Genomic DNA, 25,912 nt, shown 5'->3' with positions numbered 1-25,912 from the left:
GGGGGTGTCGAGGAGATCTTCCTTCTCCTTGGCTGACAGCGTGGTGAGATTAAGCCAGCGGGCTCTCTCCTGTAGCACCATCAACCCCATGGCTCTGCCCTGTGACTGGATGGCCACTTTGTGGAGGTTAAGGCAGTGGTCAGTGATCACACATATTTCCTCCCACAACACAGGGTCAGGTGAAGCCGTCATCTCCTCCTCCAGCTCGGCTTGATACGCCATCAGAAGGGAGGTGGCGTTCAGGGCTCGCGTCGACAGTGCAGCCGCCTTGTACGCCTTGTCTGTCAGGCTGGACTGGAAACGATCCGCTCTGGATGGGAGTGCGGGCCCCAGTGATGACAGGGATGCTTTCGGGTGGAGGTAAGCCGCCACCACAGGCTCCACTGGAGGGATGTTGCGGAGACCGTGTCTCTCCATCCCCTCGCAGTCAAGCATGGAACTGTCCACCACAGGATGCTTCTCTCTGTATGGCTTGTCACGCCAGGAGACAGCAAGTTCTTCCAGCAACTCTGGGAAGATAGGCAGGAGTTGTTTCCCTGTTCTCTTCACTTTTGGCAACTTTATCCCATCGTAGCGGGACCGCGTCACCTCAGCTTGGACTTCGGGCCACTGGATGATGAGCTTGGCAGCGGCGCGTTTGCACAAGTCCTGCAAGTCCAAATCCACAGCGGGGGAAGACGAGCCGTCTCCCGCCACAGCTGTCGTTGAGGGTTGGAGTTTTGCAACCCGGCCCGACAGTCCCAGTGAAGAATCACCGTCGTCATCCTCGTTGGTCATGAGGAGTTCCGACCCACCAACTGAGTCATCCTCCACCCTCTCCACCAGAAAATCGAGTGGGCCGGCTGCGAAGCCGGGTCCGTCTAATTCCTGGGGAAACGGGCCGGTGAGGCTGAGCTGGCTGCCCCAGCTCAGACCAGCTTCGGGCTCTGGAGCCGTTGCCACAGCCATATCCATTAGCTCCGAAGCCTCGGACGCGTAAGCGAAGACTGGGTCGCTGCCGGACAGATTTGTCTGACGAGCCAGGCGGCGACGGAGCACTTTGAAAGAGAAGCGTTCACAGTGTGTGCATTCTTCTGTGGACTCAAAGGCGGCTTGGGCATGTTTCAGGCCGAGACACATCACACACATCGGGTGAGTATCTCCGCTCGAAATCTTATTCCCGCAAGGAGAGGCTCCTCTGCTTTAGTGGAAGTATTAGCGTTAGCCATGGTCACTAGCAGGGTTTGTCAGCTGTGAAGCTAGTGGGATTTATTAGCTGTGAAGCTAGCGGGATTTGTTAGCTGTGAAGCTATGCTGTATGGTATGCAACTGCTAGCCTGGTGTGGTTAGGAGAAGCGGGCACCGGATGAAATACAGTGGGATTGTTGCGACTCCGTTGTGCGTTAGCCGGGTGAGGCTAGCGCTAGTGTGATTAAGTATTGCTACTTGTGTGGTATTGCTACCGTAAGGTTGAGTGTTGACACTCAGTTATGCTAAATGTCGAAGTATTACTACTTTCCACAGATAGCGATAGCTCTCGGATAACTGCCTCGTGAACAAAGCGCCCGGCGACCAAGTTTTCGCTCGTGTCTGCGGACAGTTAAGCGAGGTCACGGAGAAACAGCCAGCTCGAGAGAGGTTGGAACTTCTGCTTGTAGCGAGGAGAGGTTTTTGAATGACGTGCAGCGCAGTGTCAGGCCCCTTTATAGGGGGAGGGTCTCCACCCATCCTGACACTGACGTGCTTAGTTCTAGCCAATCCTGGCTGGCGTAATGTAAGAGGAGCTTCTGACGAGGTCACGCCGAGGGCGTTCCCAATGTGAGACACGAAACGAATGCTATGAAAGAGAACAAAGTATGCTTGACGAATTCAATGTAATGAGTAACTGATTCAGAAATGGTCAATTTGCAACTAAAGTATTCATTCAAGATTCAACAGCTCCCGTTTCAGAAAACATGCCATATAAATAAGGTAGCGCTGACTTAATATTGTGTTCCATAATATTTTGCAATCTGTGTGTGTATTTCAGCACCAAAGCCCTTGATAATGTGCATAATCTCCATCTTAATACCTGTATATATGTGCATTTTAACACCTGCGTGCAAGCATAAATATATCCATATTTGTTCAACACAGCAACACAATTCCATCCAATACCATAACCAAATAATAAATGCAAACTAGTGAACCTATACATTTCTCTCTGTGGGTGAGAGGTGTTAATTCATCTCCAGAGTATGTTAGGGCTGTTACCTTTGATTTTAAATTTGGACCACCGTTCAAAAATGTAAAGAAAAAAAAATCTGATCAGTAATGATCTGTTCAAAGTCAAAACTCACAGATGTGTTAGGAATAAATATTGACTCAGGGTCCACACACTAGCATTTTGCTACTTAAACTGTGTCCAACGGCAGCAGTGACACAGTAAATGAAGGAAACAAATGGCAATCATTGTTTAGGATCTGATTATCTGGGTTAAATCTGAATTAATTTAATTTACATGTCAGCTCTACTTTATTCAAAACAGATTAGTAAGTAACAATATGTTTTAGCTTTGTTTGTGGTGCTGTTGTATTACAGTGAATTATTTTGACCCTCTGTGTGATAATACTGTAGAAGAGACAAAATAACATGAACACCTCACTATTCAGTCTGCATGAGTAACAGGGTTATTGAGGGTTCATGTCTCTGGCATTTTCTTTGCTGACATTCCTGTCGTCTGTAGACACTTGTCACCCAAAGGACGCCAGAGGGCTGCATAGCAGAAATGTCAGGCATTTCTTAGTCCCACATTTCACACGTTTCTTTCAAGTCGTGACAGTCTGGTCAGTGTCACTGAGACACACGATTTAAAATGACTGTGAAGGCCCCTGGGCAGCTGGTGCACTTGCAATGCTCCTGAACTTGTTTATTTAGCAGTGAATGCATTATTGTGACTTTCAGATTCATTTAATGCAGACAAAAAACTTCCCACAGGGAAATATACTGCACCATGTGATGATATTTCCAAGAATATAAAAGGGAAAAGAGAGATGCATGAGTTTAATGAATCAGCCATGAACCTTATGCTATTAGTTTGGGACAGAGGGCTCAGTTTATCTCAGCAATATAAGACACAGAGACACAACTATGGGCCCTGGGGGCTTAAAATTGTTTTATCAACAATAACTTTAATATGCTGAAATAACATCAGCTTCAATAAAGCACAAGAAATGTTAATACAAAATTGAAAATACAGTGCCTGTATACTCACGTGCAAAGAATGGATTGGTCCTCTCGATCTGTGGGAGACAAGAAGAGGGAGAAAGGGGGAGGAGAGGGAGGAGGAGAAAAAGTCAAACCTCAGCAGTCTGTCTTTGATTCAGTCTCCACTGTGCTGTCACAAGGTTTGATTGACAACCTCATCGCCATAACACCATGCCACAAGTACAGTCTTATCAGCAGATTGTGAATTTGAAGGTCAAAGTCAAGCTTAGCATGTATGTGCATGTGAGCTTGCCATCAAATGTTTCAAATATCATGTTTTTCACAGCCCGAGACTCATTTGTCATCAGAAGACCAGAATTATTTTCTTCAGGGTGCATTTTTCAGTAGGCTCAGGCTTCACAGCATTTCACTGCAGGTATTTCATGGAATGCAATGTCAGAAATGCAAAGATGCGACACTGTGAAGTCAAGTCACTGCACAGGGGAGATAAGGCAACTGTAATGTCAGCTTCATATCTGTAAATACAGGATGCTGACTCTGAGGATACATTTGAGACTTGGATGAAGGCCAGTAATCCCTAATTTTACACAATCAAGTACCAATTACATCATTTTAATTTATTATTATTATTTCAAGAACATGCTGTGGAGGAACATTATTTCACAATAGTATGTATAGACTGACAACTGGAGCATACAGTAGCACACTCACACTCAACTAACCCCAAACATTAATGCATTTACTTGATACTGTATACAATGATTTATGGTACAGAAATTGTTGGGAACAGGTTTTAATCTTATAATAATTATTTTAATTGATGGCATAATTAATTATTTTTTATTATCTTTATTTTAATGAGGCATGTCTCACTGACTTTTAAAATGTTTTTTTTTTTTATCATTCTGTTCCAGGAAAGGCAGCAAAAACAATTAGGTACAGACAAACATCAAGAGTAGTAATAGCCTGATGGTTATTGATGCCAGTATTTGGAACTAAAAAAAACCTGACAATGATTAATCACCCAATAATAATTTGTTTTAACATTAACACATAAAATAAACAACAATCTGGATACGGATCCCTTAGATTTGTTTTTCTAAGGAGCTGTGACCAAGATACAAACCAAGCAGGATTATTTACAGTTGAAAAATTAACTTGTCAGATTTCTACTGTAGACAAACTACTGTATTTAATGGTGACACCGTTTCTAAATGCACTTATTACTAGTTTGGCATTTTTTTGAAACTTATCTACCGACATAAACTCCGACCTAAAACCAGTATATCTGCAAAAAGCTGATATTGTCTGAGAGACTGACCTTGCTGATTTATCGGCCTAGCTCTAAAAATCACAGAATAGCCTGAATGGTAAGGAAAACTGAAGATGGCCAGATTAGTACACTTTTTTATTTGTAAAATATAATGTGTTTTTTTAGTAATACAATAATAATACAATATTTGTGCCTTCATAGTGGAAGGTTGATCTAGAATGACTGCTAGAAGGGAGACCATTTGGTTTGCTGTGACAGATTTAATAAAACATGTTTGTCCACACTATACTAATAGTCTGTCATTTTGGATTAATTTCATTTTTACAGTGTACATGTGTCCTTTGACGCACATCTACTGGCAGAGATATGACAATGGCAGCAGTAGTGACCACATCGGGCCACTTTGTTTTGTCTGTTGACAGTACCAGATGCAGTATCAAGGCCTTTGCACATTTAGTCTGTGCTTGTGTGTCGTCCGATAGAAATTGTTACACAGAAAATCCCTGCATACTGAATCTGAAGCCTTTTATTATTCTATTAGTTGCAAAAAATTGTGCAATACAAGGCAAAATGGAAAGATCCATTCCTCCCTTGCATCTTTCAACTGGAGGTAACTCCTTGACTGTCACCACTCTCTGCAGGTGTCTGGCTCTGCGGCTACCTGAGTTATGAAATGATACTGTGCTGCCATTAACTTGCACTTGCTGTTTTGCATTTCTGGATAGGGTTAGGGAAACCTTCTCTTCGTCTTGGAGTATTTCAAGTTAATTGCTTCCATATATTTCCATTTCTTTTTCTTTTTCTTGCTGGCCTGCTGTCCTTGTCTGCCCTGTTCCTCTCTCTTGTTGTGGATGTGTATGTCCCACAGGTTACGCCACATTGTCTCCACTGCTTCTTGATCAAACAACTCTTTGACGGATGGGAAGAAACGCAGAAAATCATACCTGTCCTACATATTGTTTTTTTTTTTTTTTCCTTTTAAATGTGCAACAATTTCTGACAAAAACTATGGACACTGATCAAATTTGACCATTACTATACAGTTAACAGTACAGGCTCTTCTTCTACACTTCCGTTAAAGCCCTGTCCTCTATCCCTATTTGCATTTTAACTCTTGGTAAATCTAGTATGGCTGCTGAATGTGAATCATCAAGGTAAGAAACTCTTCACTTCTACAGCCATCAGTGAACAAACTGAGTGTCAAAGAGAGGGCCCATATGGATCGAGTCTGCATTGCTCATTTTGGAACCTAAATACAATGTCCCCAAATGTCCCTCATGGACCATCCTGGGAAAGAAGTCATAGTGAACATGTTTCACAGCCAAACTATCTGCCAGATTTCAATGAGGTTAAAGAAGCCTGAATGGTGCTTTTGTATGTTTTTCAGGATACACATAATGTAGACTATTACAATGAAGGGTCTCAAAAAATGTCAGCTACACTAGTAAAATGAAATGTTCACAAGTTTGACTGAAAATAGCATCAACCACTTACAGCATGGTGACACAAAGAGTGATCCCATTCTTTTCTTGTCGGAACATGTTAATGTGTGCTGTGCTGAAGGCAATCTGCACTGTGGTCATGTGGCAATAAAATATGACCTCTAATGCGTCTCCATTAACCTCCAGGGTATTCCACTTTGGTGTGTCTTGTGAGCTTGGAGTGAGGCAGATCAGAGTCATCCAGAGGCCCAATGGGGGGAAATGATGGCAATGATGTCATGGGAAAACAGTACTTTGTCTTCCCGTCAATGCCCCTCACAGGGATAGGGCCTCCTGTCAAGTCGTATAGGTGGCGTCCAGAGATTAGATAAAATTCATCAGACTCCCTTCACTCTATTGACTTCATGTTGCATTGTTCATACAGAGCTAAAACTGACCCTGACACTGCAACTGTGTAAGATTTATTCAGTTAGAACAGCAGCTACGTCAAAATTGAGTTAATACTGAGATTAGGATTATTTATCAAGATCATCCATCTTTTGAAACGGTATAAATTCACTCTGCCTTCAGTGTAACATTGTGTTAAGTTATTTGAATGACAATAAGACTTGAAATGTCTGTCTGTGGGCTCAAACCAAACACCTGTGGTCGGTTTGACAGTTAAAGGTTAATTGAGCACCCATCTCATTTCGTTCTTGCTCAGACTGTTTCCTGTATTTGATGAGTAAGTGCCTGTTCATCAAGGGGCCTGATCTCAGAGGCACTGTATTGCAAAGTCAACATGTTTGTTAATTGCAGGAGTTACCAGTGGTTGGTGATTGGCAAACTGGTGCATTAGTAGATTGACTTGGGAGAGGTGATCCATCAATGACTCAACGAAAGACACGTTTTCTGACTTGAAGTATAGCTATGTGACTGTACAAGCCAATGATAGCCTTAAAGGACAGTTCACCTCGAAATCAAATATATATATTTTTCCTCCTACCTGTTGTGCTATTTATCTATCTAGATTGTTTTGGTGGACATCAGCTGTAGAGATGTCTTTCTTCTCTCCAAAACAACAGAACTAGATGGCACTCGGCTTGTGGTTTTCTTTTTATTGAAGGAGATCTGCCGACCGTATCACTGCACACCACTCACCCAGCACGACTGAGCTAGCTATTATTACAGTTCAGCTGAGGAAGATGCCATGTCTACATCTCACGCTGTCATGAGCACAAACCTCTCGTCCATGAGTAGATGCACTCTTCTATCTGCGTGGTGATATACAGTACAGGCCAAAAGTTTGGACACACCTTCTCATTCAATGCGTTTTCTTTATTTTCATGACTATTTACATTGTAGATTCTCACTGAAGGCATCAAAACTATGAATGAACACATGTGGAGTTATGTACTTAACAAAAAAAGGTGAAATAACTGAAAACATGTTTTATATTCTAGTTTCTTCAAAATAGCCACCCTTTGCTCTGATTACTGCTTTGCACACTCTTGGCATTCTCTCCATGAGCTTCAAGAGGTAGTCACCTGAAATGGTTTCCACTTCACAGGTGTGCCTTATCAGGGTTAATTAGTGGAATTTCTTGCTTTATCAATGGGGTTGGGACCATCAGTTGTGTTGTGCAGAAGTCAGGTTAATACACAGCCGACAGCCCTATTGGACGACTGTTAAAATTCATATTATGGCAAGAACCAATCAGCTAACTAAAGAAAAACGAGTGGCCATCATTACTTTAAGAAATGAAGGTCAGTCAGTCCGGAAAATTGCAAAAACTTTAAATGTGTCCCCAAGTGGAGTCGCAAAAACCATCAAGCGCTATAACGAAACTGGCACACATGAGGACCAACCCAGGAAAGGAAGACCAAGAGTCACCTCTGCTTCTGAGGATAAGTTCATCCGAGTCACCAGCCTCAGAAATGGCAAGTTAACAGCAGCTCAGATCAGAGACCAGATGAATGCCACACAGAGTTCTAGCAGCAGACCCATCTCTAGAACAACTGTTAAGAGGAGACTGCGCGAATCAGGCCTTCATGGTCAAATAGCTGCTAGGGAACCACTGCTAAGGAGAGGCAACAAGCAGAAGAGATTTGTTTGGGCCAAGAAACACAAGGAATGGACATTAGACCAGTGGAAATCTGTGCTTTGGTCTGATGAGTCCAAATTTGAGATCTTTGGTTCCAACCGCCGTGTCTTTGTGAGACGCAGAAAAGGTGAACGGATGGATTCCACATGCCTGGTTCCCACTGTGAAGCATGGAGGAGGAGGTGTGATGGTGTGGGGGTGTTTTGCTGGTGACACTGTTGGGGATTTATTCAAAATTGAAGGCACACTGAACCAGCATGGCTACCACAGCATCCTGCAGCGACATGCCATCCCATCCGCTTTGCGTTTAGTTGGACGATCATTTATTTTTCAACAGGACAATGACCCCAAACACACCTCCAGGCTGTGTAAGGGCTATTTGACCAAGAAGGAGAGTGATGGAGTGCTGCGGCAGATGACCTGGCCTCCACAGTCACCGGACCTGAACCAAATCGAGATGGTTTGGGGTGAGCTGGACCGCAGAGTGAAGGCAAAGGGGCCAACAAGTGCTAAACACCTCTGGGAACTCCTTCAAGACTGTTGGAAAACCATTTCAGGTGACTACCTCTTGAAGCTCATGGAGAGAATGCCAAGAGTGTGCAAAGCAGTAATCAGAGCAAAGGGTGGCTATTTTGAAGAAACTAGAATATAAAACATGTTTTCAGTTATTTCACCTTTTTTTGTTAAGTACATAACTCCACATGTGTTCATTCATAGTTTTGATACCTTCAGTGAGAATCTACAATGTAAATAGTCATGAAAATAAAGAAAACGCATTGAATGAGAAAGTGTGTCCAAACTTTTGGCCTGTACTGTAGTTGGTGGTTGGTAAGTTGGTAGAAAGTAAATAGTTCCTACATGAAAGTGCTCTCAACAAGGTCTGTGGATTATCTTGAGTAACCAGATTACGATTACTGGAAAGAGACATTGCTGTTGAGATTTTCACATTTATGTTTTGGTGCTTTGAGCACCACAAGCTGAGTGTCATCTAGTTCCATTATATTGGAGAGAAGGCAGACATCTCTACAGCCGATATCTCCAACACTCTGCAACTCACACAAAAACACTCTAGATTGATGAGTAGCACTACAGGTAAGAGGAAAAATACAACATTTGAATATGATTTTTCACATTATTATTATTCTCATTATTCGAAGATGGCCTTTTAGTTTTCTATAATTAATTCAGTAGCTCACCACCAGCCTGAAAAGACAAAAAAAACCCTATTCATATTTGCCCCGAGCAAATGGTTGCAAGGCAACAAGAGCTTGCAAATTAATCTATTTTGGATCTTAAGTATTACAACGTGTGGAAATTGCAACACACTGATTAGATATAATTTAACTGTTCCAGAATCAGTGGATGCAACTCACTCCATGTCACAATGATGGCCCATTAAAAGCTGCAGAAGTGATCTAATGGAGCAGTATAAAAATAAGATTCTTGGCAGGGCAGAGATAGTTTCCTGAAAGACTGCTGGTGTGGATGGGTTCCTCTGCTATTCCAGCAACAAGCTAACAAGATACACATGATTAAAATCACAGAGACGAGCTGATCATTTAACCATGAGGAGCAGCAGAGCACACTTGCAAAATGCAAATGGTCCAATCCTTGACTGTGATCTAATTCGGTTCAGCATGGTTAGTCTGATGGCTCCCTGATCTACTCATCATGAAAGAGGACACACATTCTGTATTCAAACTTACAGATTATTTTTAAATATGAAGAAACGCTCAAATGTAATGTCTACAAAAATGCAGGACGGGAGCCTCCCGGGAGGTCCAGAGATTTATCTGAAGGGTCACATAAGGATTTCAGGGACAAAAAAATGTATTTACTTTTCTTCAGTCTGGCTTTTTGTTGTGAAATACTGAATACTTCACCAAATCAGGTCTCTGTGGTCAAGGAAATTCATACTCTGAACTGCTCACACCTCGTGTTGGCACTCAAGACCATAACATGTGATGAGGGGTCACAAGTAAATGTTGCTCAATTTTATTGGGCTCACAAGCCAAAGGAAAAGGTTAGGAACCACTGCTATAAGACATACTGTTAATATCTCAACTCATTTTGTACATGCTGAGTCCCAGGCTGGACCGTTCTGCCAGAGGTGAAGGTTTCCTGGACTGAAAAGCTGACTGTGCTCCTTTGGGGTAAAATGATGGAAAGTTATCTGACCGAGGACACAGCTGAATGGCTCATCAGGGACGACCTGGGTTTCCTGGCTTTGACCAGGAACTTCCTGCAGTTAAGTATTGTAACAAGGGGTACTGGCCTCACACACCTGCATGCAAGCCCCCCCCCCCCAAACACACAAACACACACCACACACACACACACACACACACACACACTAAAGCTACTCCAATCCTTCAAGATCTCTCAAAGCTATGACGTCAACTGCTGCTTTGTGCATGACAGCACACATGCAAACACAATCCACCATTAGCCCCCACCTCGCTCTCATCTTTACATTCACATCCCTATCTGCATCAGACACAAACACAACACTGCTCAGAGAGCTGGTGTCTCCTTTATCAGACTGGCTGCAGACACAGTGGAAAGATGTGATCCAGTCATTGTGAGACTGCTCACTTCCATTCAAGAATTTGCCAGCATTGCTGCAACCTTAACAACCTCTCCAGATTGTAAAGCACAGATTACTGGCAAGGGATTGTGGGTCTGTACAGATGAGAACTACTCAAACTGGGGCTGTTATTTCCGTAACATTACTCAGTGGTCATAAGGACTGTTTTGTGGGTTTCGCATGATTGGTAATGCTCTTGCCAGCTTCACATGACTCCATTATGCTGGGTAGGCAGTGAAGATTCCTCCAGGATATAGAATATTTTTAGTTAACAATGAAAGTTGAGAAGTGTGAGTGTCATTTTTAATACTGACTTCAGACCTTTTTAAGGCAAAAACACTGACATTTAGACTTGTCACCAGCGACAAAGATGTTGATAAAAGTAGCTCTTAGATAGAAAAGGTCTGCGTCAATGGTCTTACAAACTGGTGACAGTGAAAAATTTGAGGATGTCTTGCGGCATTGACATCAACACAGCAGCTCTGCATGTGGTGTTTCTCCCAGCGAGGATAGAGGAGGAGGGGAGGGGGGAGGAGGGGGAACTGATCTCAGCTCACGACAGTGAGCTCATTGTGAAGCTGTGGCACGCTGGGCCTGGGCCAGTGTCTGCCACTGATGGCTAATGCCTGTATTTGAAGTGCAAACACTCACCTCAGGAACCAGTCCTGCACTCTGATCTAGATGTTACTTCAGTGTCACAGCGAGACAAAAACCTCCACAATACCACAGTGATGTAAATAAAAGAACCCATCAGCTGAATGTTCAGGGTAATAAAGATGAATCAATGAGCACTATGATGCTGTCTTATTACCAGGAGGATATAGAGCTTTATCTCTGTGCTGTCTGTAAAGAAAAAGAGAAACTGTATAATGTTAATGATGATGCTTGCTTAGCTACAGACAGTATATTAAGCCATTACACAAATCATTAACTGGCAGTATTAAATGTTATTTCAGTAAATGAGCAGTCACTCAACTATAAAATAAAAAATCAAAGACCCAATTTCCTCTTCGGTGCCATACAGGGCTGTCCACAGCTTACTTAGTGCATTCTCCTACAGAAAATATCCACAACAAACACACAGTTACACATCTGAGTTACACCTTTAGGCTTAATGTAAACCTGTATTCTAATTACAAATCAACAATCAACTGTGCAGCCACAGCAGATGCTTCCTTAAAGGCTGTGCACAGTTACTTTGGTTGATAAGAACTTGTAAGATTGAAGCTATGCTGTGAATTGTGTGATGTCACATATACGGGTTATTAGTAATAGTGACAGAGAAAGTTGTCACGCCCTGACAGGTGGAACCAAAGCAACAGAAGGCTGAGGGAAATGTCAATCAACTGCAGCTAGTACCAGCCCACACAGTTCTGAGAAGATGTCTAACATCGTTGAAAAAACCTGTGTGGTTCAACTATTGACATGGCTAACATTGTTTCCTGCCAACATATTGTTTTTTATGACCCTGGGTGGCAACCACCAACCTTTGGGTTGCTATTCAGCAACCTTTATGCCATCATCCTAAATCCACAGAAACCTCACAGCTTCAATTTAATGTTAGATAGACCATAAGGAATACTGAAAATGAATTGTTCTACTAAGACAACTGTTTTTCATTGTCACACCCCTCACACAGATACTGTAACTACTGTTGTGATTTTTTGAAGCCATTTGTTTTAAATGATAATCTAGAAATTAATGCAATCCTGTAAAAATTGTCAAAAATATCGATTTATCTATACATAGATTCAAAATATTTGAAGTGGTTTCAATACTTTGAGCAATGTCGATTCACCGCTACCAGCTGCACTTTCTCACTCTCACAGAGTTGTATGCCCTCAATGTCCATTTCCCTGTATCCCTGTAGTATCAAAAATAGTATTGAAAGTTTCTAGATATATATATATATATATATATATATATATATACATATATTTCAAGATATTGTATCAGCGTTGGAAATTCCAGTATTGTGAATGACAGATCAGCTGATAAAGACGCGTCACAACCACCACCAAATGACACTTCTGAGGAAGGCAGAAGTTTCCACCGAAACATGTCAAGAAGCCTACAAAGGAATGTAGCACCTTAATACATGTCTGAGATAAAAGAACAACTAAAGTCATTATCAGAAACTAAAGACATAATGAACACCACTGAACTGTGACAACACTGCTGCAAATCTAGCCATGCATCCAGCTGTGACACAACACTGACTTAAGACTGAGATGACCTGAATCAGAGACCAACCCCCCCCCCCCAAAAAAAACCCTAAACTGCGTAATGACTACGTATGAACTACCACATATATTTGATTTTCCAACTAAAATAAAGTAGTGGGTTAAGTATCCCATGTGGCAATTATGGGATTTGCTTCTAAGCACACTTGGAGTGTTGGCATGGAACTTAACTATAACAAAAACAGAGTAGAAATCTTGAGCACTGCTGATTTTGAAGAATTGCGGGTGTCTGTAGAGTCCTGGCATAGAAAAGCCATCTAATAACACAGAGGGGGCTTGCCATTGTTTATTGGTTTAACACCTCAGACCAGTTATACTTATGACAGAGCGCCAAAAGGGCTTTAACAGCCTATTAAAAGAAGTCTATGGTCAAGTTTGCAGTGGCATGAACCTATACTTGTCTTTCATCTTACTGCACCTTCAAAATGTTAGAGAACCATTAACTATTGGACCAAAGGGATTGGACTAACCCATGACACAGATGTGTCTGTCAATAAGGGTTTAAAAGGCAAATCATTTCAAACCATCCATTTTAGGGCCATAATGGCAAAGATCTCTGCTGTGGGCAGGACTGGGCTGATGCTTCAGCCAGAGACTTATAGATGGAAAATGCAATGGAGATCCAAAGTATTTGGTTTCCTATGTGGAGCTTTACTGAGGATGAAAGGAAAGTCTGTAATGAAATCTGATAGGGACATTAACTGTGTTTGAAAAACACTGACAACAGGATTTAGATTTTTATTCAAGGTTTTCATGCAAACTAAAACTAGTCTCGAAAATACGTGATTAATATCTACATCAGGTGCAAAATAAATCAGTGGTAAGAGGGAGTGTGGGAGCCGAACAGAGGTGAATGGAGAAGAGATGGAAATTAACAGTGAAACAGACAGCAAGAAATAGTGAAGGTTATAGATTTAATACAGACATTAAGAGTAAGAGTGACAATACAGAAATAAATTTACTCTGGCTCATAATACTGTGTCATGAAATATTGGTCTGATACACAGTCTGCCTTCCAGTAGCTGAGGTAAAGAAAACATCCAACAGGTGAACTTTACGAGCAAGACTCGTACATAGTCTGCCAGAAATCATTTCACGCTGGGTGACAACAACGAGACGGTATTTGTACTGTAGATCCACGTTGGAGCATTTCGGAGAAAAGTGGAATCAGCTGCACCGGCAATCACAACAAGGCATCCCACCTACGAGTCGCACAGCTTTACGCTCTACAGTTATGTTCAGTGTCCTATACAGCATGGCCACTGAGCTGAACATAGACTGCCTCACCTAACTCAACATATGGTGCTATCTTTGAAAAAGCCACATCTTTCCTCAGACTTCTTTGGTCAGAGCTCGGAGATGTGTTTACTATAATGTCTGATTCTTTTGAGGTCAAAGAAATGATACAGGATGGATCATGCATTTTATTGAAATATAAAATTAGTGCTACCAGTTACAGTTTGTGAATGAATGTGTATCAGCTGGAAGTCTCTTTTTTTTAAGTTTTGGTATGTGGGTCTGTGTGTCAGAGAGGAAAGCATTAGCTTTGTGCACACAAGGTCTCCAGGGAGCCCCTTACATTTGGCAGCACAGATAAGATATATCCAGTGTTCCTCTCCAGTACTTTTACGTCAACTGTCCTATTAGATTTAAGAGGATGCAGTAAAAATTATAGCTAAAAAAGAAGAGCAACAATAGTTAAAGTTCCAGCTGTGCCAGTGCTTTTCAGGATACAACTCAGAGCTTTATTTGGATCTGTTACAAAGAAAACAGGAGTGCTCCTTTAGTTACTGACTGTCCGCAACCCCATCTGTTTCAGTTGTTTTTGCAGGGAAAAAAAACAATCTTTAAGAGAAAAAGAACAATAGTTTTGTGATCGTAAACGTGTCCCTCACCCACAGCTCCTTGCGGCATCTTTTTGAAATGTAGTGGATCGTTTTTTTTCAAAAGATTAGCAAAAATTTCCTGTGTGCTTAACATACTCTTTGTGTGCCCAGGAGGAGGTTTGAGGTTGAAAAAGCCTAACGTCAAGCCTCGGTTCAAAAGGCCATCGAAGCCATTACTATTTGCTGTACACCTTATTGATGCCAGGTGGGCTAGTGTTTACTGAGAGTGTACACCGGGCCATTATAAACATTCCTGAATCATTTTATCACACATTCCTGACAGTATATATTACACTGTGTGCATCAACTTCATGAACATGCTTTGCATTCTTCAAACAGTTCATCTAATCTTTTATCAATATCAGTAAATGCTGCTGACATGTGAGATGGGAAGTGCTCTGTTCACTGCTGATAAAATGGACCTCTATGAGAGAAATCAAAGAGCTGCGCTTTGGGGAAAACCTCACTAAGCTTAGATGGATCGAGCTGGACTTGACCTAACGCCCTGGTTAGGCACCAGGGAGAGACTCGAGAAGGGAGGTCTTTCACCATTTTCACTGGAACAAAGACCCCCCTGTTACACAACCCCACCTAGGGACACTTTCGGTGCTGTTGATGCATGTCCACTCTTGGAAACCATCGCAGCTGCTGACATGACCGGTCCTTCAACACATGTTCTCATTTAAGCAAGCATCAGCATTTTCTTACGACACATTTCCAGATATGATAAAATTAGCTTCTTGTACGTCAGTGAGTTCACCTCGGCTGAGCAGCGAGGGCAATTATGTAAAGTATCTGGAGCGCTAATCAATGACAGATGTGCAGTAAGTTCTAGAGGTCTGCTTACACACCCTGTCTTTGTTAGGTAACACCTCATTTAACCTCCCATCCGAATACTGACTGGCTTCACAGCAATGCTGAGGTAATTAACAGATCCCTGTGAGGCTTAGACACCCTTCAGCCATAAATATGACTCGCCAATCTGTTTGAAGGTCATAAATTAGAGGCAACAAATTATTTGTCTCATGTGTTCTTTCTTGCTCAGATGGCAAATGACACTGCGAAGTCTAAACATGACATGTAAAAAGGTCTGATATTAATCACTGGAATTTAATGAAACATTCTGAGATAACGGGGACTGGGTTTGGCAATATGGTGATGTAATGTGAGAAGATATTTGTCAGAAATTTTGCCAGAAGATGTTTTTTCCCCCCAAGAATAGCTGCATTCCACTTGAAAAGATCAAATATACTCTTAGGAATGAATACAAAACCTTTCTTAAGTTTAGCAACCTTATTTGACCTTCATGGACACCTTGCCAATGCCTGTATCAGATTTAATATTAAGAGTTGATACACCATTAGTCACCCGAATAAGCCAAGATTTTTAACATTGGAATAGCCTTGCGATAGTCTGGTGACCTGTCCAGGGTGTACCCCGCCTCTCCAGCCCCCCGCAACCCCTAACAGGATAAGCGGTTACAGAAAATTAATGAATGAATCTTAACATTACCACTTTTTTTTTTTTTAACTAGCAACTACCCACCACTTTCGAGAAGCTGTAGTTATGTATTAGACTAGGGCTGTTTCTAATGATAATGACTTAACTATTTATCAATATTATATATCAATATCATGATATGAGACTAGATATCCTCTTAGATTTTGGATGTCTTTATATGATAAGAGTTGTTTTTTCCTGATCTAAAGGCTGTATCACAGTAAAGTGATGTCATTTTCTGAGCTTACCGGACTGTCTAGCTGTTTTTAATTGCCTTTACCCACTTAGTTATTATATCCACATTTCTGATGATTATTCATCATAAATATCATTGTGTAAATAATGGCCATTATAATTTTAAGATATCAAGGGGACATTTCAAGTGACTTGTTTTGTCCCACCAAAATCCAAAGATGAGTATTCTATAACGAAATGAAACAAAGAAACTGAAAATCCTCTTGTTTGATTAGCTGAAAACAGTGACATATGACATATGCTAATTTACTCATTTACAGTTTAATTGTTGTTGTCTTGGTGATTAATAAATTAAATGACAAATTGTTTCAGCATTATACTACCATTGTAGTCGATGTTGCAGGACTGTTTTTTTTTGTTTTGTTTTTTTTTTAGATATTTGTGCGATTTTTGAGAGATGAGATGAGGTGAGATGAGGTATCCTGATTTGTGAGACATTCCTGTCTGGTTGTTCCATCTGTAAACTGTTAAGTGATTTTCCAGAAAATATGTCACGACAGCGATATAATATTACATACACCCTGATGGACAATTTCCTTCAAATCTCAGAAATGTGATGATATCTGCCTCAGTGTTTGGTTTTCCAAAGTCTTCACTGGCCTCTTGGAGAGAAGAGAAAAAACCCAACAGTGCTAATCTATACAGCTGGATATTTTATTAACCAGGTTGCTGAAATGCTCAGGGCCACAGCTAAACACCAGCTGGCCTCCACTAATCTCCAACCTACAAACCTCCTTTTGAACCACAACGCTGTTAATTCTGATACGACCACAACTGAAAATGGGTTGGAGCTGCAGTACATTAAAAAATACAAATCAGGCTTGTGTACTCTGAGACATACAGTAAATACATGAGGCATTTTGAAAAGCTCACGGTCAGTGCTTCAAGTAAGTTGAAAACACATCAATATGTTCAACACATTACTAAATGACCAGTCTGGCAGCCCTGCCCCCATGCGTTTATGTCCATCCATATAGAAATGCAGTGTGTAGAGCATAAAGGGTGTGAAGAAAAGAGCAGGAGGTGACAACTTGAAACTAGCTGGACTAAATGGTGAGCTGGCAGAGTTCAACAACAGCTGCAGTAGGGCTACTACTGAGACTATGCTCCTGTGCCTGTACATCCGCTGATAATAACATGCAATCAACAACATTACAACAGGCATCTTAATACTTAAGCTCACAGAGTACAACTATAAGAAAACTATGTACAAATATCTGAACTGTAATGGTTAAAAAATATCTTGACACTGTCACTCATCACAGTAGTTACTGTTTAAAGAAGGCAAAGCCATCATCAAGCTACTTGTTGACGTGACCGAAACTTCCTTCTATGTACAAACATGGGGAAAGCAACGCCTAAAAGGACTGACGGGACTGTCCAGTTTGTCACCACCCCCACTGGTTGGTCCTCGCAATCACACAAAGGACCTATTGTCGAGCACAATGGGGTCACCCTCTCTGTTCTCGCTGGTCTGATCCCAGTCAGTCACTGCTCATAGAGCCTGGAAGCTCGCCAACTACCAGGCAAGGATCTTTGAAGACATCATTCTGAGCAGACTGCCTTCACTTACAAGACTTTAAGTTCCTAAATTGATTAAAATGGAATAAACGTGACAACTGGGGCAGACTGGATGCTGCAGGTGACAGCAGTGTCATGCACTTACAGTGTCACTTTTACTCCAAAAGATGACACCTAAAAAAGTAACTGGGAAAGATATGCACAAATGTTGAAAGTGAAAGCTAAGGCACTAGTTTGTATATCTGTATGGATTAACAGAGCCAGATGCTTGAGAATAACAAAATGAATGTTTTGGCTGTATGACTGAATATTGTGGCTAAAGTGTCATGGTTTTGTCATCCAAGATACTTAAAGACAGAATTGTGGCCACGTGTCTTGTTTTTCTCTTCATATCTGGGCCCTTGCTCTGAACATTCCAGCAAATCACCGGCAAAATCACAACCTTGGTGTGGAAATCAGAAATGTGCCACCAAGGCTGAGGTAGACGAGCGGTAGGTAGGTGAGAGGCAATCATATGAAGCAGTAACAGTCAGACTTACCTTGTAACATGCATCTGTACGCAGACTCTGAGATGGCGTAGATGTGAGGGGGCATTTCGTGCCTCTTTTTGCCCCTGTACATCTCAATGATGTTCTCTGAGTAGATGGGCAGGTTTTTGTAGGGATTTATGACAACGCAGAAGAGACCAGAGTATGTCTATAAGGAGAAAAGAAAACATGTTTAATGACCATGAATTCATCACAGAAGAGTCCTAACATCATCATAATGACACAATTAATAGCTTATAGTACTTGAGTATTATTTTAGTATTTGTATGCATTGATTATAAGAGGTTAACAGTGCTGAGTGTGGATTTAATTTGACACTGATGATGCTACCTGTAGTGATTAAAACACACGTTTACAATTTTAATTAACTGTTACTGTTACATTGGTTTATATAGATGGTACAATGTATCTGGGTCCTAATATTATTGCCACCTTCATGCAAACAGATGGCCTCATACAAGAATATTTTTATTTTTTTTTCTTTCTTTTCTTTTAAACTATTTTCAGCAGGACTTGTTCTTGTGAGTGTTCACAGCCAGATTCGTGAATCACTTCTTTCAGCCTGGTCTAAGCCACATTTCATAAGGAGGCACACATTTGAAAAATCTGACCAGTGACACAATTAACCTGCAAAATCGATACATAAAGCTACCTGTTCAGCTCCAAGTTTTCCACAAAAATGTTACTAAAAAGACAGAGTAAATGCTGCTTTCTGAAATCATTAAATAAACATATAACAAATTTAGCAGAGTCAGTAGTGATATATGAGAATCTAGAATAACTACAAAATACAGTATGTGAAGCAAAATGGTCTAAGTCTTTATGAAGGTCGTTAAGGGGACATGAGAATTACAAAAATATTAGACGATGGAATATTATAGCCTATAGCAGGTGAAGTTATACAGAGGTTTGCAACAGAGGGTGATACGGGACAGCAACCGTCCAATAGACCCTGAGGCAGCTGATGGTGTGAGATAATGTGAGTATAACAAGATTGGTGAACGCCACAAATTCATTTAAATCACTCTTACACTACGTGCCACTTATTACAAAATCTGTTTGTGCGAGTGGTTCTACCATGTGGCCCTTTGTGGTGTGCAGATTATGAATTTGCGGATCATGCCAGAGAACTGTGTATGATTGCTGCCTGCTGGCACACTACCAAGTATCCTACAGTATTTAAATTCTTGCTTCACTCGCTTATCCTCCTCAAATCCGTAAATTCTCCACATTAAACTGGTGGCAATTTTACCTCGGCATTCTGACTGACTACAGAAATCAGAGGCAAGGGGTGATGATTTTAATCCACGTCAGTATATAGGTCTCTTAGCTGTATAATGCAGACAGAAGTGCCGTCAGACAGGATAGGATAGGGTTAATCCCTGACATGTCTCCTGCTGCTGCTGGAGCACTCCATTAACTCCAGAGTGCACGGGGTACACAGGATACAGTAGACGCTGCCGGATTAAGGCTTTTTGAATCACACATCAATGACTGGGATCAAATGTCTTGATAAATCATGCCAATAAAAACTTTTTGGCAAAAAAATTGCAGCCCTCTATCCAGTCATGATCATGCTTTGAATTAACATGAAAAGACGGTGTCTCTCCTCCCTCTGCTGACCAGTCCTGTCTGACAGTTTACTGCTCTTTGTTCTCTTGACTTAAGCTTATCATTATCTATAAGTTGTACCAACCGTTTTTGTGCATTTTACTGCTTTACCTGCACCCCTCACTCTTTTTCACCTTTCTGATCTTTGTGCTGTGCTGGGCTGCTGAGCCACATTCTTTAAATCATGTTGTCTGTGATGGCCAGTGGGCTGCAGGGGGGCCCCGGGCCTGCTAACCCAGTTGTTAGACTGGAACAATGGTGACATGACCAAAGCATGCTGTGGGAGCAGAGGGGATTTTGTGTGTGTGTGTGTGTGTGTGTGTGTGTGTGTGTGTGTGTGTGTGAGAGAGAGAGAGAGAGAGAGAGAGAGAGAGAGACTGAGTTAGAAAAAGACCTCCAACAAACACATCACAACTGTCACCTGGCTGGATTTTCACACATTCACACATACATAGCACATATCTGTAGTCTGATACTGTGGAGCCTAAAACTGCATCACAGTGTTACTGCAACAATAAACAGGGCAGAGCAATAATTCAGTGTTATCAATTAATATGAGGGCTGTTGCCATAACCACAGTACTGCAATACTGCGCTTTTGACAAGCCAACCACAGGGCATGGCAAGCAACTGCCACAAACACTATGTTCATGTTTTTTCTGTTTTTCACGGGAGCACCGTGTAAACGCTGCAGCCACTGTCACTTTTTACCCAGCAGTCCAATCACTGTGGAAAAGGGGTGGGGCAAAAACCATACAGACCAACTGAACACCAACAACAATGGAGGACAAATAAATACCGAACCCACACAGACCTGTGGCTTCCCTTCATCCAGAGCAAGTAATCTACCTAGTGCCAACATTTTTACTTCTGCGGATATTCTGTATCATAGCAACAAGATACAACCATAGAGTCTCAGCTGAAAAACGCTGCACCCCTTCTTACGTCTCATTGCCCTTCTGTGTTCTGCAGTCATCAATAGCCAAGTATTTAATTTATTTTAAAACCGCCTTCGTCATTTAAAAAGCAAAATATGTATATTATATACCTAATAATAGCCTCACAATAAAGCTCATTTACAAAGCAATAAAATCAGGATAAATTAAAGACGCTGTATGTAAGAATGTGGCCAAAACGGTTACTGCACTCAAATTCAAAACACTGCCGCGAATCGTGTCCGCCCCCCCTCCCCTACAGATTCGATGTTGCTGGACAGCGGCACGCTGGAGACTGACTTATTTGCCCACGGGCGGCTGCCATGGCAGGGCCGTGCGGCCGCGTCCTTGATCTTCGGTTTTCCAGCGGACTGTTCGAGCAAGTCCGGCTTCTCTGCTGCTAACGCTGCTGCCGGGATACAGCTGAGGAGACTGTTAATGCTATGTACCGGGACACTGCTAATGCTGCTTGCCGTGCTGCTGTAGCTCAGTCATAACTGTAACTGATGCTGAGACTCTACTGACTGTGTGACTGGTAGACGGCGGTGGGTGGCGCAACAGGCCAAAAGACAAATTCAAAACATAAACATGATTTGCGGACCGTAAAAATGTTTTTTAAATGCGAATATTCTGGCTGTACTAATGTTGTCGGCGAGATCAGTATGTTATATGAACATTATTCCTTAGTCTCTGTGACATATTAGGAGGATTTTATGACTATTTGCTTTATATTTCTTACATATAGCTCCTTTAAGTAATTTCAAAAACAACCAAAAATGGTGGTAACACCACATATGCTGCTTTTTAGCTGCCATTAATCACAGCAGGGGAAATTCCTTCACCATGACAGCCCTAATTAATATATGCATCGTTTACCATGACAGAAGTTCTAGTTATAGTTAGATGTATCATAAATTGCGAGATTTTGTTTAGTAAAACACACACACAAAAAATCTTTTTGAACACTGTAGTACTAAAAGAAATAAGTGCACAGCCAAACACTTCAAGAGGTTTGATGCTTTTGCATGTTTATGATGAAATTCGTGAGGAATGTGACGTCTAATCCTGGCATTCCATTTCTATGATATTCTATTCATGCTAATAAACATATTTAGCTGAGTATCAACATAATGATTGTGATGATATGAAATTTCACTGAAATAAAGTTTAATTAAATTCAAATGCATAAAGTGTCTTATGTGGGGCTGACATTGAAACCCTCACTGAGAAGCATATATTAGAGTAACACGCTGCTTCCTGGTGGTGGTCCTGTGGTGCTGTAGACCACGTGTGTGGAGGGTGGGGGGGGGGGGTGGGGGGTGGGGGGGTAATGTCACCAGATGGCTATCACAATCCCCCTCCTTACCTCTTCCATGTGCAGAGATGCTTTAGACAGATCTCTGCTGCAACCTGGCCACATAGAGATTTGCTACTTTGGAATCACCAGCAGCAACACCACTCAACATTACTGATTACCGTAGCCAATACTCACACCTTGCTAACTGGAACTGCCTGTAAAAATAAACTTCACACTGCACAGGATGTACTATAGGGCCCTCAAATAATAACCCCTTCCCAAGCCCCCCACGGTGGGCACAGTGCCAGGCAGACAGATCAACGCTCCTGACCCAGCGTGGGCCACAGGCAGCAGGGAGAGGGATGACTCAGCTGGCTGTCCTTGACGGCGAACCCCATGGGGTATTTGAGGGATTAGTGGAGCTCTGAGGGCAAGGAGCTGGACACCTACACAACCAGGCATAACAAGCAACCAGCCAGCCAACACACTGTGGTTCGTTTCTTTCTCAAAGTGCAGAGTTTGCACAAAGGAATGTCTACTCACTGGAACTACTACTACAATCACAACATCCTGCCGACAGCTAAATTACACCTGAATCTTGAGTACATGATGTGGGTTATTTTGAGCTAATCAATGGGTTTGAGCTGGTCAACCCAGAGAAACCATGGTGAACAGAGGAGAACTCTGACACAGTTGACAGGGTTCCCAGCCCTCCGGAAATGTTCAAATAAATGTCTGTGAACCGAGCAGTGCTTAGCAACAGGGCCCCAGCCTCGCTCAATGGGAAGAGGGGAAACATTTTCTGGGGTCTCTGGTACTGCATGAATCAGTTCCTTCCACTCTGACATAACTGGGCTAACTGGGCTTAACCATGTTTTTTTAAACCCTTAAAAGCATGTCAGTGCCTTTGCAGACTTCCCAGGAAAATTAGGAAATGCATATGCCTCGCACAACACATTTTAATTATTTCCAATAAAGCCCAGACAGACTGTAACGGTTCTTGTTGCTTTGTATTTGCTCTAAATCTTTAGGTCCTCTTAATCTCACTCAACAGCACTTGATTAAAATGATGAACCTGTCATCACTGTGTGCTTTTGACTACTTACAAGAAGGGACTAACCTAAATTCAAACAGCTTTGACAGCTGAGAGGAGTGGATGCTACCCAGCAAAGTGTAACAAGAAAGATGACAGCGTTAAAAAAAAAAGAAGACTTAAATAGCTGAATGCAAATAATCTGTGTTGGAGACATCTTGTGGTGCCTCCATCAAGCTGCATAACCCCACTATTGTGTAAACAGGGAGGTGTCATATAATTGTGTGAGGTATTAAGTTGAGGTTTTACCAAAGTCTCCACCACGGCAACAGACAGAGAAAACCCATCAAACTGGCAGATGAGTCACAGTCAAGGCAAGTGTTGGATGAAATGGAGATATAATTAACATTTCAGGTGATTTCTAATGCTGTAGCTGTGGAGCATTATGGTCTAGCTGTGACTAAAGACCAGCGAAGCAACCAGCCAGATAGCAGCCTGATGTTTATTTTCTTAAAAAGAAAAAATACATTCAGGAGAGATTGTATTTTGTTTTCAGGTTTGAGTTGTGAACAGAGAGAGCCATGCTCCAGTATGAGCCAGGCTTAATGAACAGAGAAACAGCCTGCTGATAAAGGCGTACAATATCCACATAAAGCTCTCAGCCTGGAGCTGCCAACCATCCTCTTCAGGATGTACACTCAGCAGCACCAGCGCAACAAAGGATGAGCATATAGTGCCATTCAATAATACATTACACTGACTTCATTACTGTATTCCGTCCTCCTTTCTCCGGCGCCACTGGGTTGAACCATATTTGTTCAAGCATGCTAATCAGCAGAGTCAGGCATGACATGGTATATCCATCTAGGGCTGGCGATAAAACGGTAATTATCTCAATATAATTTTCCTAGATAGAAACATAACAAATTCAATTAAACCAACCATATGGCGGTAGAGGGATGGCACTAATGCATCTTAAAAGCTAGTTGACTCCCATCAATAAAAAGGAGAAGAAGTAGGCGTAGTGGTAGAGGAAGAAGAACAGACCAGGCCTGCCACCAAACTAATGCGTACAGTAATGTTACAACATTCATCTTCAGGTGGAAGATTTCTTAGTTATACTCAATGCATCACAGTTTGTTCCATGTGTGACATAGAAAATGACTCTATCATGAACACTGAGTAAAAATTGTAAAGTAATTTTTTTAAGATATGGGCATGAGACTTGCTTTGGGGTTCCAGTTCTCTTCTCTTCTATTATAGCTCTTTTTGCTCAGCATCATTCTGCTCCAGTGTGTGATTATAGCATTACAGCATGATTACAGCATGCCGGCATTGCAGAATCAAAAGAGGTGTGATGGGCGCGATGTGACACAGCAGTGTTGGCCTCTACCTAAAACATCCATTTTGACAGCACTTTATAAACAATAACAATGGTGAAACATGTAAATAACAATCATTTTCTATCCCTGTTATATGGTGGCTGATCTCGTCCTCTGCTCGGAAGGGTAAGGAGCTCCTGCATCTTATTGTTTTACCAATTTGCAGCCATTCATGGCCACTGCTCTTCTTTGAGTTAGCCGCTAACTGCTATCAGTTACCTTTAAAATCTGCCACAGTGTGTCCCATGTCATTAAAACATCACACCCCTCCTGTCCATGGTCCCGACCTACTGGCTGTCCCGTTTATACAGACACCATTGCAGCACTGTTTCTACCTCCCGTGGTGGCCAAAAGGAGTGACAATTCTGTCCCCCTACTCCGCAATCTAACATTATATAAAGCATGGCGAGGCGGTATAATGTCGAAATATTCCCGCCTTGAGGAGGCAGTGTAAAGGGACTTATGTCTCTCTTCCTCTCACAGACACAATTCTTAAAAAAAAAAAGTGTTATGGTAGTACTTTAACCTTAATTTTATTGCAACTCTTGTTTATTTTATAGTGTAATATTTTAGTAGTCTACAGTAGTTTAGAGGAAATTTCAAAATATTGATATATATATGTCACAATATAGACTACAAATATTGCAATGTTATTTATAAGCTGTAATGCCCAGCTCTTCATTCATCACGCTCATAAAGTTGATTTTTGTATGACTGTACTGACTGTATGACCTTAACGTGACTGACTTGCAGCAATTTCATCAGAATGAAATAACAGAGGATGAATTAATGTGACTAAACGCAACATGAATAAAACTTTAATGTGTCCTCGTCCATGAAAATGATTTCCTCCTGAATCAAGTCAGATTCAAAAATTTCTGAAACACAAAGTTTGAAGCATGATTATCACCTTTACATCCGCTGCCTGCTGTGTGTATGGAAGTAATTAACAAGGTTACGTCAGCGCTGTGATATGCTGGTCTGACTCAAAAGGTCACACAATCCTCAAAAGCAGGACAGGAAAACATGCAGAGTCAGGAATGCTAAAGCAAATGCCTGACAGAGTTCTGCATGCATGAAACTCAAATCTCTAAAAATGCCTTGTTCATTAGCTTCACACGTGGGGACTTTG

General features: G+C 41.6%; 1 protein-coding gene across 6 annotated transcripts in view; it reads right to left on the bottom strand.

The window, feature by feature from the left end:
* Positions 1-25,912, bottom strand: part of LOC125884505 (myosin-10) — a 79,705-nt gene that overhangs the window by 45,729 nt on the left and 8,064 nt on the right. For all 6 annotated transcript variants that reach the window (XM_049569607.1, XM_049569601.1, XM_049569603.1 and 3 more), the window contains exons 3-4: positions 18,515-18,671; positions 3,233-3,260 (exon numbers count right to left, since the gene is read on the bottom strand). In XM_049569607.1, the coding sequence (XP_049425564.1) occupies positions 3,233-3,260; positions 18,515-18,671 (185 nt within the window). The remainder of the gene's footprint in view (positions 1-3,232; positions 3,261-18,514; positions 18,672-25,912) is intronic.

Source organism: Epinephelus fuscoguttatus, linkage group LG3 (genome assembly GCF_011397635.1).
Source record: "Epinephelus fuscoguttatus linkage group LG3, E.fuscoguttatus.final_Chr_v1".
NCBI lineage: Eukaryota > Metazoa > Chordata > Actinopteri > Perciformes > Serranidae > Epinephelus > Epinephelus fuscoguttatus.
The sequence above is the reverse complement of the archived record's forward strand: the minus strand, read 5'-3'. Positions and strand labels throughout refer to the sequence as shown.